This window comes from Heteronotia binoei, chromosome 11, assembly GCF_032191835.1.
Source record: "Heteronotia binoei isolate CCM8104 ecotype False Entrance Well chromosome 11, APGP_CSIRO_Hbin_v1, whole genome shotgun sequence".
NCBI classification, from domain to species: Eukaryota; Metazoa; Chordata; class Lepidosauria; order Squamata; family Gekkonidae; genus Heteronotia; species Heteronotia binoei.
The window spans coordinates 77,159,697-77,178,053 of NC_083233.1; the positions used below are offsets into that span (position 1 = coordinate 77,159,697).

The window sequence follows — 18,357 nt, forward strand, 5'->3', positions numbered from 1 at the left end:
AGATAAGAGAGCTCTGGCTAACCCAAGGCCATTCCAGCAGGTTCAAGCGGAGGAGCGGGGAATCAAACCCGGTTCTCCCAGAGAAGAGTCCGCACACTTCACCACTACACCAAACTGGCTTTCTAACATGGCGTTTTAGAGGAGCGAGGCCAGTTTGGGACTGCTCTCAAGTGTTTTCAGTTCAGATGCACTTTTTTCATTTTAAGTCTTGAAAACTTGTGCGGCCATAGTTGACTGCGGCTGGTTGGCTGGCACCTGTGATGTCACCCAGATCTTTCCCTCCCCCAATCGTTTTCTAAATATTTACAAATAAAGTAGTGCATAAGTGAATGCGATACTTAAAAAAAAAAAAAACTAAGGTGGGTAAACTATCCAAAGAATGTAGGGGTGGGTAAGGCTGACGGCTGGCAGAACGTTCACAGTATTCAGCCTTATAGAATGTACACTGTTGGGACAAACTGCCCAAGCTGCACTATGAGTGAAGAGACCACTGTGACTTCTCCTGGAAAGTTAAGTCTTTTTTTTTTTTTTAATTGCCCTTAAGGTTAATTGTTTTGTGGTGGTTTTCAAGAAAGCAGCTTTAAACGTTAAGGTGTGAACTTGGCTTAGAAAAGTTTCAGAGGGTAGCCATGTTGGTTTGCAGCGGAACAGCTAGATTCGATTCCAGCACCACCTTAGAGACTGGCAAGATTCTCAGGGCGCAGCCCTGGGGTAGTGCAGGCAAGCCTGATCTTGTCAGATCTTGGAAGCGAAGCAGGACCAACCCTGGCAAGTACTTGGATGGGAAACCTCTAAGGAATACCAGCAGCTGGGAGGCAGGAGTAGGCTTTCTTCAGCCACCTCCCTGAATATTCCCCAGGCTCCCTGTAGGGGTCAGCAGAGGTCGCCATGAGTTCCAGGGGCACACACACACACTCACACATACGCATGCACACACCCACATACAAATACAACAATATTTTTAAAAGATTCTCAGAGCATGAGCTTTCAAAAGTCAGATCTTCCTTTGCCAAATTTCTGCTTGATGGATTTCTACCCCACGCAGCTGATTGTGGCACCTTCTATGAAGAGAGTTTCAGAGCAAAGTTAGAGTCCAGGGACACCTTTAAGACCCACAAAGTTTCGTACCATTGGATTCAGTTGAATAAAACTTTTGTTGGTCTAAAAGGTGCCCCTGGACTCTTAACTTCGTTCTGTTGCTACCAATATGGCTGCGAGAGCCATGGCTAACCCAAGACCATTTCAGCAGGTGCAAGTGGAGGAATGGGGAATCAAACCCGGTTCTCTCAGATAAGAGAGCCATGGCTAACCCAAGGCAATTCCAGCAGGTGCAAGTGGAGGAGTGGGGAATCAAAGCCGGTTCTCTCAGATAAGAGAGCCATGGCTAACCCAAGGCCATTCCAGCAGGTGCAAGTGGAGGAGTGGGGAATCAAACCCGGTTCTCCCAGATAAGAGAGCTATGGCTAACCCAAGGCCATTCCAGCAGGTGCAAGTGGAGGAGTGGGGAATCAAACCCGATTCTCTCAGATAAGAGAGCTATGGCTAACCCAAGGCCATTCCAGCAGGTGCAAGTGGAGGAGTGGGGAATCAAACCCGGTTCTCCCAGATAAGAGAGCTATGGCTGACCCAAGGCCATTCCAGCAGCTGCAAGTGGAGGGGTGGGGAATCAAACCCGGTTCTCCCAGATAAGAGAGCCATGGCTGACCCAAGGCCATTCCAGCAGGTGCAAGTGGAGGAGTGGGGAATCAAACCTGATTCTCTCAGATAAGAGTCCGCACATTTAACCGCTACACCAAGCTGGCTCTCAGGAAGGAAAATGGAGGAGGGAGGTGGAAAGGAAGCAACTTGAACTTTGACATTTTATAATTTTATTGGTTTAAAGTACTAAAGAAAAAAGCAATAGAGAGAGTACATAAAAAAGGGGGGGAGGGGGCATTGACAGAATGGGGAAAACAGAAACAGAAAGCAGTACAAATATATCAATTATAATTCTACCTCCCAATAAAATACTCAAGTCATTCTACCTGCAAGTGTAAAAATCTCCCTATATTTTACCTTCCTTTCTTTCATTACCAAAAATAATATATTTTTTAATAAACTAGTAATAAGAATATGAATCTAAACAATTCTTCTTAAACACAAATAAGTATAGCAAGTTCTATCTCAACGCCAATTTTGTCTAATTTAACTTAACCCTATTATAGCCACAAATTAGATTGTTGGCTTAACAAAATGCTTATTAAAACAAGCGCATAAAAATCGTATCTTGATCCTTAACAAATTACATAAGATACAACTTAATAGTTCGTCTATCTCAGTCTAAACGGTTTCTCCAAAAGAAACTTGAACTTTAAATGTATTCTCCGAACCACCATCTGGCTTGGCGAAGGGATTTCAATGGAGAAATGCCTTCTCCAAGCCGGCTGATGGAACAAGGTGTTTTTTTTTCCCCAAGAGCCACACAATATGTGTGAAAGAGCCACATGTGGCTCCCGAGCCACAATTTGGCCACCCCTGATCTATAGTTTCAGAGGGCTGGTCTGCTGCTCTGCAGTAAAACAGCTAGTTCCTTTCATTAGACACTGACAAAGGCAGCGTTGACTCTCGAGAGCACATACCCCCCAAAATCTTGTTTGTCTGTATGGTGCTCCTGGAGCTGACCATATAGCTTAGAAGAGTGTTTCTTAAACAGCAGCTTATTGCAATAGTCATCGATTTGCCGTTGCGATTGGTGGAGCCAGCGACCAGGAACCGTAGTCGTTGGGCCTAGTGAATGCTAACTGTCTGTTTGGTACTGTGGACTGGGATCTCTCAATCTCTTCTCTTTCCTCCCTCCCCTGTTTAGTCTTCCAGTTAAGACCAGCCTGCCAGCAAGTGTACAATCTGTTCCACCCCGCGGACCCCTCCGCCTCGCGCCTGGAACCCCTCTTGGAAAAGAAGTTCCACATCCTGCCGCCCTTTAACATCCCACGCTACCAGAGGTTCCCTCTCGGGGATGGCAATTCAGCCCTCCTGGGTGAGTCGGCTTCCCACCCCCTGGCAGGCCCGGGATCCGTGACCTGGCAGACCTAAAGGTGGCAAAGGCCTTTGTCTTGGGGGTTTTTTTTACTGCTCCGGGCAGCACGGTGGGGACTCCCTGTGGTTACAAAGCAGTTTGAAAAGTGTACGCAGTAGGAATCATAAAGTCATCTCGTTAAAGAAACCACATACGTACATCTAATAGTCAAGCGGGTGGCTTATGCCAGTCACGAAAGCAATACATTTGGGCTACCTGCAGACAAGGTAGGGGTTTCCCCATGCTGCTCCGCGATCAGCAGGAGCCTTGAGCAAGGTGTAAATTGGACACTTTGGCTCAGCAAGGCTTCGCTGCTTTCCGTGGCCCTGTATTCTAATCCTGGAAGCCCCAGGGAGAGGAGTCTCTCGATGCCGCAGGAAGGAATAAACGTTATTTCTTTGCGAGATTCCTGGTCTGCTTTGGATCAGCTGTTTCCAAAGCAGTGTGTTTTCTCCCTAGCTGGCACTCAGGGGCAGAGAAAATGATCTCCTGCTGATACAGAGATATTGACCGATTTCACACTACGCTTGTTCCGGGATGGAGAACCCTTTTGCTACCAGGGTTTCGCTCCGTTTTCACACAAATTGGCCTGGAGCTGCAGGTTGCCTTGCCGCTATTCTGCAGCAAGCGGGATACACTGAAAAGCGGTTTCTGCTCGCTGTGGAATAGCAGCGCTCCAGCTCGCAGCTCGGGGGCAACTTGTGCGAAAACGGAGCAAAGCCCCAGTAGCAAAAGGGCCCTCCATCCCGGCACAAGCGTAGCGCGAAACCGGTCAGTGTATCAGTCCCCACGCAAAGCAATAATTCCAACAGTGCTTGCAGGAAAGCAAAGACGTTTTGAACTGAAAGGGGGAGTGGGTTCCCCAATCTTTTGCTATAGGGAGCAGAGCCAAAAGCAGCAGAGCCCAAGCACAGGAGGCAAGAGGAGACATTTTACAAAGCAGGCTAGGAAAGAGTAGCATGAGAGAAAATAAAGCTGACCCTGCCACCAAAACGACATTTTTTTAATCTGCACCGTCAATCAGATATCTAATGGCTGCTCAGAAGTTTGAGCCCGCCCCCCCCCACCTTGGCCCTACCCACGTTCTGAAAACATTTGGGAGGCACACCAGGGAAAGTGTCAGCGGGTGCCACGGAGCCCACGAGTGCCCCATCGGGGAGCCCTGTTTTAAACAGTTTCAGTCTAAACGTGAGAAGGATCAGGGGTAGAATTTTAGCCGAAGCTCCTTTGCATATTAGGCCACACACCCCTGATGTAGCCAATCCTCCAAGAGCTTACAAGGTTCTTTTTTGTAAGCTCTTGGAGGATTGGCTACATCGGGGAGTGTGGCCTAATATGCAAAGGAGCTCCTGCTAGAATTCCACTCCTGAGAAGGATGAAACAATCCCCGCAGCATTTTGGGTCTTTAGCAAGACAGAGGCGTGCTTGGGGCTGCGTAGCAGGGATGGATCGGCCGTTATGGTTTCAGGGACTTTTCCTGGTAAGCTGACAGCCTGTCCTCTCCACACACACACACACACACACACCCCAGGGCTGGGCCAGTCCAGTGGCAAGAAGAGAAACAGGCCGGCTTGCCCCCATGCAGTGCAGACAGGCTCCTTGCCCCTTCACCACTCCCTTGGGGACGCCAGGGCAGGGGGCGGGCAGTACCCTTTCCCAGGGCTGGTTTTTCCTCCAGTCCGCTCCTACTGGGAAGTAAGGACCACATCGGTTGACCCCCACCTGGGGACAGACATGAGAAACATTTCCCATGTCGTTAGCGAGCAGCAAATTGCCACCGTTTTTGCAACATCTCACGTGGGTTCATCATTTCGTACCCCGGCTCAGCAGGGATTCCTGGAGCTCCCTTTAACTCGGCAGCGATAATCCAGTAAATCACAGGCTGATCGTTTGGAGTGTTCTGTCTGCGTAAAACAGCCACCTCATGTCACGATGTGGACATCTCCGCTCTGTAGTTCCTGTATGCAGCACAGGGGTGGCCAACGGTAGCTCTCCAGATGTTTCTTGGCCTACAATTCACATCAGCCCCAGCCATTTCTGTGCATCACCTTTCGAATGGGCTTTGTAGTAGCAAGAGCCGGGACAATCAGCTCTGACAGGCTGGAATCGGTGTCAGCGTCCTCCTGCCCCTGAAGGGGTGCTGGAGTGGGAGAAATAAATCAGCTCAGAGATTCTGACATCCAGAACTCTCACTAGGGCATACGGCTCCTTGAGGCCCACTAAGCTGCGTGCATAGGCTGCCGTCCTCCCAGAAGCCAAAATTCTAGATTTTTGTCAGCTTCTGCACACACAGCTGCAGGTCTCTTTTTGCATCAGGAACTCCTTTGCATATTAGGCCCCACACCCCTGATGTAACCAATCCTCCTGGAGCTTACAGCAGGCCCTGTACTACGAGCCCTGTAAGCTCTTGGAGGATTGGCTGCATCAGGGGTGTGTGGCTTAATATGCAAAGGAGCTCCTGCTACAAAAAAAAAAAAGCCTTGCGCAGCTGTGTGGGATGATGCTGAAGGCCCTTACCTGGACGCGACATCAGATCCGTGAGACAGATCCTGGATCGTGGGCAACTATAAAATGTCTGTGTGTGGATGGGGATTTTGCGGAAGTGGAGGATGGGTGGGAAGAAGATGCTGGAATCTTCCCTTGCCCAGCCTTCTCCTCCGAAACCCCATCCCCACAGTTGCTTTTGTCCTGGTAGCTGTGGAAAGGCAGCTGTGGAAAGGCAGGTCAGTCTCTCCTTCCTTATTTCCCCCTCGTCATCCATCTCCTGCCTCCCTGCGTGCCTTTCTCACACAACCTGACCTTCCTCCCTTCCAATTAGACCAGGGGTGTCAAACTCCTTTCTTATGAGGGCCGGATCTGACATAAATGAGGCCTTGTGAGGCCAGGCCGGGCTGTGTCCGGCCGGGCCATGTGTGTACCTATTTACGATTAGGTACCAGAGATACAAACTTTTAAAAGGACACAGACAAACACTACTAAAGGTTTTGGTTTTTTAAAAAAAAACCCATAAAACATGCTTAAAACATTAGCTCTTGTTGGTCTTAAAGGTGCTTTCTTTGTATTCTGTGGGATCCAAGGAACTGGGCAAAAGAAGCTCTGGCTCTTTCCCTCCCTCCGCAGGGAACCAGGAGGGGGAGGAGCCTCAGCCAATGGAGAAAATAGAGGTTTTGCTCTGTAGCCCTGCTGTGCTATTGAGCAAGCCTTGCAAAGCAAGCTGTGATGCAGAAGGAAGCGAGAGAGAGAGAGAGAAGGAAGCAAACAGCCAGTCGCTCAGGGCCCGATAGGAGCCGTCCGGGGGCCTGATTCAGCCCCTGGGCTGCGTGTTTGACACCCCTAAATTAGACCCTTGACATTCCTAGCATCTGAATTCCTTGACGACAGCCCCCCCCCTTCCAGGCACTGTTTTAACATCAGCCGTGTGTGTCTCTGTGACAATTTGTGTGCTGTTATCGCTCCCGAAGTTGTCTGCCATTCTCGCCCCAATCTGTTTTCTTTCCCCATCTGCTTCCAGTCGAGACAGTCCAGAGCAACCCTCTCCTCCTCGTGGAAAGCAGCCCCTTGGTTGCTCTCCAGAACCAGGACAGCTTCATGGAGACCAGCATCCCCGTCCCCATCCTGAACTGGCAAGAGGCCTCCAGTAGAAACTCTGGATTTGCGGAGTGTGTGTAATCTGCCCTTTTCGACCGCCTCTCGCTTTTCTTGTCGTGCGCTTGGGGGCGTAGGTGAACGCTGGGAAGGCACCAGGTGGCGCGGAGGGTCTTGAAAGCTTTCTCTGCTGTCTTAAGGGTTGGGTTGGTTTCCCCCCTCCCCAGCCCCCACACACCAAAAAAAATAGAGGAATGCAAAGTCACAAGAACGTAAGAGAAGCCACGTTGGATCAGGCCAATGGCCCATCCAGTCCAACACTCTGTGTCACATAAGAACGTAAGAGAAGCCATGTTGGATCAGGCCAGTAGCCCATCCAATCCAACACTCTGTGTCACATAAGAACGTAAGAGAAGCCATGTTGGATCAGGCCAGCGGCCCATCCAGTCCAACACTCTGTGTCACATAAGAACGTAAGAGAAGCCATGTTGGATCAGGCCAGCAGCCCATCCAATCCAACACTCTGTGTCACATAAGAACGTAAGAGAAGCCATGTTGGATCAGGCCAGCGGCCCATCCAGTCCAACACTCTGTGTCACATAACAACCTAGGAGAAGCCATGTTGGATCAGGCCAGTGGCCCATCCAGTCCAACACTCTGTGTCACATAACAACCTAAGAGAAGCCATGTTGGATCAGGCCAATGGCCCATCCAGTCCAACACTGTGCCACACAGTGGCCAAAAAACCCAGGTGCCATCAGGAGGTCCCTCAGTGGGGCCAGGACACTAGAAGCCCTCCCACTGTTGCCCCTCCCAAGAATACAGAGCATCACTTGCCCCAGACAGAGTTCCAACAATACGTTGTAGCTAATAGCCACTGATGAACCTCTGCTCTATATGTTTATCCAATCCCCTCTTAAAGCTGTCTATGCTTGTAGCTGCCATCACCTCCTGTTGCAGTGAATCCACATGTTAATCACCCTTTGGGTGAAGAAGGGCTTCCTTTTATCCATTTTAACCTGACTGCTCAGCAATTTCATTGGTTGTCCACGAGTCCTTGTATTGTGAGAAAGGAAGAAAAGTCCTTCTTTCTCTGTCTTCTCTATCTCATGCGTAATCTTGTAAACCCCTATTATGTTACTCCTCAGTCGATGTTTCTCCAAGCTCAAGAGCCCCAAGTCATGGAGGCTGCTCCTTTTTAGAGGCCTGTCCTTTGCAGAGCCTTGACTGGGGTGGCCCCGGTTAGCCCGATCTCTTTAGATCTCAGAAGCTGAGCAGGGTCGAGCCCTTGTTAGTACTTGGATTGGAGACCACCAAGGATGTCCAGGGTTGCTCTGCAGAGGCAGGCAAGGGCAAACCACCTCTACCCATCTCTTGCCTTGAAAACCCTATGACAGGGGTGGCCAAACTGCAACTTGGGAGCCATATGTGGCTCTTTCACACATATTGTGTGGCCCTTGAAGCCCTCACTGCCCTGCCGGCCAGCTTGGAGAAGGTATTTGTCTCTTTAACTTCTTCAATGGAGGGGGAAAGGAGTTTTGGATGTAACTCACCGACTCGCTTTTTCAAAAAAATAAAGTTGAGTTACCAGGCTTCATGCTTTGATGTCAGTTTCCTGCCCCCTGCCCTCCCCCCCCCGCCCCCGAATTTATCTGCAATAATACAGGCCAGGAACTTTGCACGGCCGTTTGCAGATTTGATTTGAAAGCGCTAGCAGGCCTGTGAGACTTTGCGGTTTGAAGGAACACTCTGCAACCAGGGCTACAAAAAAAAAATGCAGCAGGAACTCCTTAGCATATTAGACCTTGCCCGCCCCCCTCCAAGAGCTTACACTAGACCCTGCAAGAAGAGCCCTGTCAGCTCCAAGAAGATCGGCTACATCGGGTGTGTGGCCTGATATGCAAAGGAGTTCCTGCTACAAAAAAAGCCTTGTCTGCAACAATCACAGGATTCTCAGTAAAAGCACCGGGGAGGTTTAGAACCAGTCCAAGGTGTACTTCCTGCCATGATGAAACGCAGTCTAGATCCTTTTTCTTTTTTTTCTTTTTTTTTGGGGGGGGGGGCAGTCTGCATGCACATCTTTCAGTGAGGAGACTCCTTTTAGTCCAGAACGTAGTCTCTTGTTCTGCACCGTTGCTGCGCTGGAACTCTCTGCAGTCAGAAGCCTTTTTAACGTACCCGGATCTGTTTTGTATTCCATTCAGACAGCCTTTATGGGTAACATCCATTGTTCTTGCGGGGAAAGCTCTCAAGACCACCACTCCCCCCTGGTTCCTATAGTTAATTGCTGCTTGCCAAGACGGCTCGCTTGTTCGTCGCCGGTTGCTGCTGCTGTTCTGCATGGTCGCTTTCTTCTTTCCCAACCGTGCATCGGAAAGACGTTGAGTCTGACAGGCAAGAGTAAGGCAGACAGATCGCTTCTCCTCCTCTCTGTTGCTCTTTGCTCAAACTGGAGAAGGCAGAACTTTGGGGAAGAAGAGGGAAGGCCTGAAAACCCGAACCTGGTGGTAACATGTGGGCTGCCTGCGCCTACCCTTCAATATCCAGTAAGATAAGACGCACAGTCTGACACCATTGCACTCAGGGGATCCCCCCCCCTCCCAATTCCACTGGCTGCTGCTTTCAAGGGGGGGGGGGATGCTGCGTGGGAGCCTGCCACATGTCATCGTTGACGGGTTGAGCAGCAGCAGCAGTGTGTTCTCATCACTCACATATTCCGTGTCCCGTGCAGAGCGGGAAAGGGTATTTTTGGTGACTTCTGCTCGCTTTCTCTGCCACCGGCCTGTAAATCCGATCCCCCTCCCCGCCGCAGTCTAGGGTGTACTCCTGTTTTGTGTCGGTGCTCAGCCATTTCGTTCTGAACTCCCTCTGTCGAATACCAGGTTCGAGATGCATTGCTGTGAAAAGAGCTCTGCTTTCTTTAGCGAAATCAGCAACAAGTCTAGTTCCCGGGGCCACCCATGAATGTTCCAGTCTCGATACATAACACCCTCTTAGGTAAAGAAATGCAGTGTGAACGGGCTCTTGGTATGCTTCGCGACGTGCAGCTCCTGCCTGGCAGACGAAGAAGACGACCGTGGATTTATACGCCACCCGTCTCACAATCACAGCAGCTCACAATCTCCTTTACTTTCTCTCCCCCACAGCAGACACCCTGTGTGGTTGACGGGGCTGGGAGAGCTTACAACAGCTGCCCTTTCAAGGACAACTCCTGGGAGAGCTAGGGCTGACCCAAGGCCATTCCAGCAGCTGCAAGTAGAGGAGTGGGGAATCAAACCTGGTTCTCCCAGTTAAGAGTCCACACACTTAACCACTACACCAAACTGGCTCTCCCCTTTCCTAACACAGCGTGCAGAGTAAAGGTGTGGAGGGGATTTAGCTTAAAATCATAGAGTCGAGAGGGATCTCCAGGGTCATCTAGTCCAGCCCCCTGCACAATGCAGGAAACTCACAAACACCTCCCCCTAAATTCACAGTATCTTCATTGCTATCAGACGGCCATCTAGCCTCTGTTTAAAAACCTCCAAGGAAGGAGAGCCCACCGCCTCCCGAGAAAGCCTGTTCCACTGAGGAACCGCTCTAACGGTCAGAAAGTTCTTCCTAATGTTAAGCCGGAAACTCTTCATTTAAACCCATTGGTTCTGGTCCTACTTTCTGGGGCCACAGAAAACAATTCCCCACCATCCTCTCTAGCCCTTCAAGCTTGTGGAACTCTGTGCAGCCTACAGTGCCGAGATCCCAGAGCGACCAAAGCCGGTGGCCCGCCCCAAACAACAAACCCTGCCGTGGGCTCCACCGAACCTGAAATCCTGGCTAATGGCCCTGATTCTCACTGAGGAACCCCAGGCTTCCCCTGGCTTGGAAACCACAGCCTGATACTAGTGCGCGGCATCCCCACGAATCCGCATGATGCTCAGACTGAGATCTCTTTATTTCTGTGTCCTTTTAAGATGCTTCATTTGCCTTTCGTCATTTGGGAAATAGCTACTAAGCTGCTGATGCTTTTTGTGTTCTGCTCGCACTGGTGTGCGTGTGTGTGTGCGTGTGTGTGTCATTTACCAATCAAAGAGCTTGTTTCGAAAGCCTTTTTTTCCTTCCAAAAGGTTTGATCTGATGTCTGCATCATCATCATCGACCTTTTGGGCTGTGTGAGGCACGCCTGGGTTTGGTGTCGGGGAGGGTTTTTTTTTTTTTTGCATCCTTCTCGCCTCTCCACGGCGTGTGTCCATTTCTGGTCTAATCTTCTCGATTTCCCTGTTTCGTCTCCGTAGCGGATGTTGTTCAGTCTCATGGTGGCGTCTTGGTGGAAAACGCGTCCCCTTCCGCTCCCGTTCCGGCCCCCCAGTTCAGGGGCTTCCGGAGAGCCAGCGAGGCCAGCATTGCCAGCCAGGTCTCCGGAATGGCAGACAGTTACACTGCTTCCAACATAGCCAACAGTAAGTGTTGCTCCCCGCATCCGAGACAAGCCCTCCCTGGGAGTTAGTCCCCCGTGCCGAGACTCCCATGTGGCAAGGAGGACTGAGCCGCGCTACTGCTTCTTGGGGGGGGGGGGGGTGGAATCTGTCCATATCCAGAGGAGACAACCTCTTGTCCAAAAGAAAGTGAGGTTCAAGGGGGGGGCAGGTAATCTCCAAAAAAAAAGAGAGGCACTGGGACATATTAGGCCACACACCCCAATGCTTGCCTGCTTTGGTGCAGAGTTGCAGATACTGCTAAGCAGGGCTTCAATTGTAGCAGGAACTCCTTTGCATATTAGGCCACACACCCCTCTGATGTAGCCAATCCTCCAAGAGCCTACAGGGCTCTTCGTACAGGGCCTACTGTAAGCGCCGGGGGGATTGGCTACATCAGGGGGGTGCAGCCTAATATGCAAAGGAGCTCTTGCTAGAATTCTACCCCTGCATACCCCTGATGTAGCCAGTCTTCCAAGAGCCTACAGGGCTCTTCGTACAGGGCCTACTGTAAGCTCCAGGAGGATTGGATTCTGGTTTTGTTTCACGCTGCAGGCAGTGCAAGCAACACACTCCACGTGGCTGGTTTCCTGCGTGGAAGAAAGGGATGCTGCAAGGAGAGGGAGGGACGGACCTCGTGTCTAGCACGTTATCTAGTGAGCATCGGTTATTGATGCTTTGTGTCCAGGGCCGGATGAACGGTTAGGCCAACTAGGCACTGGCCGATGGGCCCCCACACTTTAAGGGGCCCAGGGCCAGCTTTCTCCCATCGTTTCCCCCCTGCTTGCAGCCCTCCCAGCCTGCAGGCACCGCCAGCGACAGAGCTGCTCTTTGCCCGACTTGTCTGGTGCGGCTGCTGCTGTTGCCAGATTTGCCTCTCCCCCGCTGCTTTGTCAAGGGGGCTTTTGAGAAGGGGCCCGCAGGGCGGCGGGGCGGGCGCTCCGACTCTGAGATCATTTGCACAGGGGCCCCCCGAGTTTTTAACTGACGAGGGGCCTCCGCAGGGTTTCATCCGGCACTGTTTGTGTCGGATCAGCTTACATTGACGGGAGCCAAAGAAAATTACCAAAAACCTGGAAACGTGAGAACTGCTCCAGCAAAGGTGTCCCGAGTATGTGCTGCGAGCCAGAAAGTCCCAGATTCATATTTATTGAGTAGCCACTATTTTTCATCCTTCGCAGCAGGGAGGGGTTTTTTTGTAGCAGGAACTCCTTTGCATATTAGGCCGCACCCCCCCCTGATGTAGCCAATCCTCCAAGAGCTTACAAGGCTCTAGTCCCAGGGCCTAACGTAACCTCCAGGAGGATTGGCTACATCGGGGAGTGCAGCCTAATATGCAAAGGAGTTCCTGCTACAAAAAAAAAGCCCTGCTTATAACAACCCGGGAAGGCAAGTTAATGCGATCCCAGAGTTGCAGATACTGCCAAGCAGGGCTTAAATTGTAGCAGGAACTCCTTCGCATATTAGGCCACACACCCCAGTGCAGCCAGTCCTCCAACAGCCTACAGGACTCTTAGTACAGGGTCTACTCTAAGCTCCAGGAGGATTGGCTACATCGGGGGGGGGGGGGGTGTGGCCTAATATGCAAAGGAGCTCCTTCTAGAATTCCACCCCTGTAGCCAATCCTGCAAGAGCTTACAGGGCTCTTCTTACAGGGCCTACTGTAAACTCCAGGAGGATTGGCTACATCGGCCCTGGTTCGAAGGATGACTGAAGCTGTTGTCACCACCCTTATGAGGTACTACAACTAAGCTAGGACCAGATGACTGTTAAAGTTTCTTTCTGTTTCCCCCCGACCTAAATGTTTCATTGTGAATTATTTGTTCGTACTGTTGACAATTCTCCCCTCTTCTCCCCCATGGCCTGGTGACTTGTAATCTTGCCAGAAGTGATGTAAAATGTATTGTCGGGATAATAAGTTGTCTCCGCCACATGATAACTGTCCTTCCTGTCTAGGAAGGAAGTTGCATGACAAGAAAGGCCTTTTTGTGTGCTAACCGCGTGTGTGTTTCACTCCCGAGCAGGAATGGAAAAATCCTTCTGAACATAACATGAAATTGCCTTTTGCTGTGTCAGACCCTTGGTCATGTCTACCAAAGTCAGTCTTGTCTCCTCTGACAGGTAGGAGCTCCCCAGGGTCATAAGAACAGAAGAGAAGCCATGTTGGATCAGGCCAATGGCCCACCCAGTCCAACACTCTGTGTCACACAATGGCCAAAAAAACCCAGGTGCCATCAGGTGGTCCACAAGTGGGGCCAGGAAACTAGAAGCCCTCCCACTGCCCCTCCCGCCTGCAAGCACCAAGAATACAGAGCATCACTGCCCCAGACAGAGAGCTCCATCTATAAGAACATAAGAGAAGCCATGTTGGATCAGGCCAATGACCCATCCAGTCCAACACTCTGTGTCACACAGTGGCCCCCCCAAAAAAGGGGAGGTTCACAAATGAGACTAGAAGCCCTTCCACTTTGCCCACCCCCCCAAGCACCAAGAATACAGAGCATCACTGCCCCAGACAGTTCCAATAATATTCTGTGGCTAACAGCCACTAATGGACCTCTGCTCCAAATTTTTATCCAACCCCCTCTTAAAGCTGGCTATGCTTGTAGCCTCCACCACCTCCTGTGGCAGTGAATTCCACATTTTAATCACCCTTTGGGTGAAGAAGGACTTCCTTATATCCGTTCTAACCCGACTGCTCAGCAATTTCATTGAATGCCCACGAGTTCTTGTATTGTGAGAAAGGGAGAAAGTCCTTTCTCTACTTTCTCCATCACATGCATAATCTTGTAAACCTCTATCATGTCACCCCGCAGTCGACGTTTCTCCAAGCTAAAAAGCCCCAAGCGTTTCAACCTTTCTTCATAGGGAAAGTGTGGTCTCAGATACAGAGGTGTTTCCCGTCACCTGCTACTTGATTCTTTTCATCGGAGATGCCGGGGATGGAACCCAGGGTCTTCTGCATGCCAAACAGGTGCTGTATCATTAATCATGGAACCAGTTTGGTGTAGAGGTTAAGCGTGCAGACTCTTATCTGGGAGAACTGGGTTGGATTCCCTGCTTTTCCACTTGCAGCTGCTGGTATGGCCTTGGGTCAGCCATAGCTCTCATGGAGTTGTCCTTGAAAGGGCAGCTTCTGGGAGAGCTGTTGCAGCCCCACCTACCTCACAGGGTGTCTGTTGTGGGGGAGGAAGGGAAAGGAGATTGTAGGCCGCTCTGAGATTCGGAGTGAAGGGAGGGGTATAAATCTAATATCTTCTTCTCAAAGGGCCTAAAACCTGACGATGGCTCTAAATAATGTCAGTCATAGTCCACCCTTTTCGACTGGGAGGACTGATATCTCATGACTTTGCATTTATTTGCAGTTTTAGAAGCCCACCTTTGCCCCAGAAATCTGATGCAGCCAACGTAGGTAGAAAACAACCAAAACACCACAATGAAGACAACGACATTGGATTTATATTCCGCCTTCCACCCTGAATCAGAGTTTCAGAGCGGCTCACAATCTCCTTTAATGGACTTTGATGGACTGATGGTATCACTCAGTATAAGAAGAAGATGATGATATTGGATTTATATCCCGCCCTCCACTCCGAAGAGTCTCAGAGCGGCTCACAATCTCCTTTACCTTCCTCCCCCACAACAGACACCCTGTGAGGTAGATGAAGATATTGGATTTATATCCCGCCCTCCACTCCGAAGAGTCTCAGAGCGGCTCACAATATCTTTTACCTTCCTCCCCGACAACAGACACCCTCTGAGGTGGGTGGGGCTAAGAGGACTCTCCCAGCAGCTGCCCTTTCAAGGACAACCTCTGCCAGAGCTATGGCTGACCCAAGGCCATTCCAGCAGGTGCAAGTGGAGGAATGGGGAATCAAACCCGGTTCTCCCAGATAAGAGAGCTATGGCTGACCCAAGGCCATTCCAGCAGGTGCAAGTGGAGGAGTGGGGAATCAAACCCGGTTCTCCCAGATAAGAGAGCTCTGGCTGACCCAAGACCATTCCAGCAGCTGCAGGTGGAGGAGTGGGGAATCAAACCCAGTTCTCCCAGACAAGAGAGCTTTGGCTGACCCAAGGCCATTCCAGCAGGTGCAAGTGGAGGAGTGGGGAATCAAACCCGGTTCTCCCAGGTAAGAGTCCGCGCACTTCACCACTACACCAAACTGGCTTTCCAATCAACATATTAAAAGTTCCATTTTATCCTTCTCCCTTGCACAGGAGCCCAGGCTCTGCCCCTGACATCTTCACTTAGAAAGGGTAGAAAAATTTGGAAAGGTCTCTCTCCACCTGTGACCCTGGTGACCCCCACCCCACCCCACCCTGTCTAAGCTGATTGATCCTCTGGCTCATTATAAGGCAGCCTCATGTTTCTACGGAATGTCAGCATGTGGAAGTATTTTTCCAGCCTGGATCCCACCCCAGCATCCCATTTATGCAGCGGTAACACATGTTGCGCCTGCAGCATCCTGACGGTATTTTTGTCTCCAGCATCCAGCGGAAGACTCATATTTTTGTCTCCATGGGCAGTTGACTCGAAAAGCCTTGAATCCGGCATCCAATGCCGGAGGGAAAGCTGCCGGCCCTCTACTTTTGTTTGAGTTCAATCAATGTGCCCCGTTGAAAAGACCAAATTCTTATCGACTCAAAGGAATTGCTGGCGTTTCAATGCAAAGTACACCCAGGAGGGTGTTTGTGTCCTCCCTTTCTGCACAGAGTTGTGTTTATGAGCATGGTGTGAGCTAATAATGGCTACCACGAGGGTCCCCTGGTCCAGGGGTGGCCAACTGTTGCTCTCCAGATTTTTTTTTGCCTACAGCTCCCATCAGCCCCAGCCAGCATGGCCAACGGCTGGGGCTGATGGGAGTTGTAGGCAAAAAACATCTGGAGAGCTATCGTTGACCACCCCCGCCTAGTCCAAAGTGTTCAGCATATACTTTAATTTTTTTTTTTAAATTTACGTCAAACTTTTATCTTGCCCTCTCCGCAAGCGGGCTCAGGGCGGCTAACAACATTCATATTTTAACAAGTTAAAACTAATAAAACATAGTGGTGCTGTACCACTACGATATAAGCAAGTTCTTCTTTTCTGATGGTGATCACATAGTAGCTCTGTAACGATGCGGGGTGGCAGTTCTCTCCCGGCTAGATATCAAAGGCCTGTCGGAACAATTCTGTCTTACAGGCCCTACGGAAAGTAGAAAGATCCCGCAGGGTCCTTATGGCCTCCGGGAGAGCATTCCACAGTGCTGGTGCTGCCACCGAGAAGGCCCTAGCCCGTGTCAAACGCAACCTAGCCTCCTTTGGTCCAGGGATGGACAGTAGATTTTTTTGTCCCTGAACGCGGCGCTCTCTGGGGAATATGTGGGGAAAGGCGGTCCCGCAGATAGATGGGCTCCTGACCATAAAGGGCTTTAAAGGTCAGTACCAACACCTTGAAAAGGACTCGGAACACAATAGGTAGCCAGTGCAGCTCTTTCAGCACTGGCTGAATGTGTTCCCACCGGGGGAGCCCCATTAACAGCCGCGCCGTAGCGTTCTGCACTAGATGTAGTTTCCGTGTCAGCGTCAAGGGTAGCCCCATGTAGAGAGCATTACAGTGATCTATTCTTGAGGTGACGGTAGCGCGGATCACCATTGCTAAGTCGTCGCGCTCCAGGAAAGGGGCCAACTGCCGCACCCGCCGAAGATGAAAAAAGGTGGATCTAGTAGTGGCTGCTACCTGGGCCTCCATTGTAAGAAAGGGCTCCAGGGGCACACCTAAGCTCTTGACCTCAGGGGCCAGTATTAGTGACACCCCGTCAAGAGCCGGCAGAGGGATCACCCCCCACCCACAGGCCTTGAATTCAGCAGGAGCTCACAGAAGCACAGCTCCTGAACCTTTCTGAGGGTTCCCCTTCCTTCTCCCCACTTACCTTGTCCATTGAATATTTTATTTATTTATTTATTTATTTGTGATTTATATCCCGCCCTTCCCACCAGGTGGCTCAGCTGCATAACAATCCCTGGATTAGTTGGCGCAGCTGCATAACAATCCCTGGATTAGAAGAGCAGGCAGGCAGCCACCCCCCAGGGGCTTTGCCACGCCCCCAGCAGCCCTCATTAACCCCTGGAGAAGCCCTTGCTACCCTTTCTCCACTTCGTGGCTTGCTGGCCTTTTGACTGGGGCGGCGCAGCCCAGGAGAGCCCCAGGTGAGCGAGGCCTGCTGAGGCGGCTGGCCTCACTCGCCCGGGGCTCTCTCTTTCTTCCTTTTGGGTGGTGGTGGTGGTGGGGAGGGGGGCAGCATATGCTAATGAGCTCCACCTCCTATTTTTCTACAAAACGGCCCCTGCATCCATAGCAGTCTAAATAGCCCTGCCTCATCCGACTTTGGAAGCTAAGCAGGGTCTGCCCAGGTTAGTACTTGGATGGGAGACCACCAAGGAAAGCCACGGGTCACTATGCAGGGGCAGGCAATGGCAAAGCCACCTCTGTTTGCCTCTTGCCTTGAAAGCCCTCTGGGGATGCCATCGGTCAGCCGCAGCTCGACAACTGTTCTCATTTTATGTAGCCGTCAGGGCCTGAAACGTATTTTGAAGGATCTGAGCGTGCTAACCCTACAAGGGATAGGCAAATAAACATAGAACACTTCGTGAGGAGTTTTTGCTAATGCATACGCCAGAATAATTTTATATTAAACAATATTCAGTAGTATTCAAAAAAAAATTTTTTTTACATTAAAGTGTACAGTGTTCTCTCTTTGTTTGTAGAGCTACATAAGAGAAGCCATGTTGGATCAGGCCAATGGCCTATCCAGTCCAACACTCTGTGTCACATAAGAACATAAGAGAAACCATGCTGGATCAGGCCAGTGGCCCATCCAGTCCAACACTCTGTGTCACATAAGAACATAAGAGAAGCCATGCTGGATCAGGCCAATGGCCTATCCAGTCCAATACTCTGTGTCACATAAGAACATAAGAGAAGCCATGTTGGGTCAGGCCAATTGCCCATCCAGTCCAACACTCTGTGTCACATAAGAACATAAGAGAAGCATGCTGGATCAGACCAATGGCCTATCCAGTCCAACACTCTGTATCACATAAGAACATAAGAGAAGCCATGTTGGATCAGGCCAGTGGCCCATCCAGTCCAACACTCTGTGTCACATAACATAAGAGAAGCATGCTGGATCAGGCCAATGGCCTATCCAGTCCAACACTCTGTGTCACATAAGAACATAAGAGAAGCCCTGTTGGATCAGGCCAGTGGCCTATCCAGTCCAACAT

The 18,357-nt window shown here is 50.6% G+C and overlaps 1 protein-coding gene across 5 annotated transcripts in view; it reads left to right on the forward strand.

Annotated features, from left to right (window-relative positions):
- Window positions 1-18,357, forward strand: part of PITPNM2 (phosphatidylinositol transfer protein membrane associated 2) — a 269,886-nt gene that overhangs the window by 214,260 nt on the left and 37,269 nt on the right. For 2 of the 5 annotated variants that reach the window (XM_060250129.1, XM_060250131.1), the window contains exons 15-17: window positions 2,846-3,016; window positions 6,567-6,716; window positions 10,912-11,076. In XM_060250129.1, coding sequence (XP_060106112.1) covers window positions 2,846-3,016; window positions 6,567-6,716; window positions 10,912-11,076 — 486 coding nt within the window. The remainder of the gene's footprint in view (window positions 1-2,845; window positions 3,017-6,566; window positions 6,717-10,911; window positions 11,077-18,357) is intronic. The other 3 variants (XM_060250130.1, XM_060250132.1, XM_060250133.1) reach the window with 2 other exon arrangements.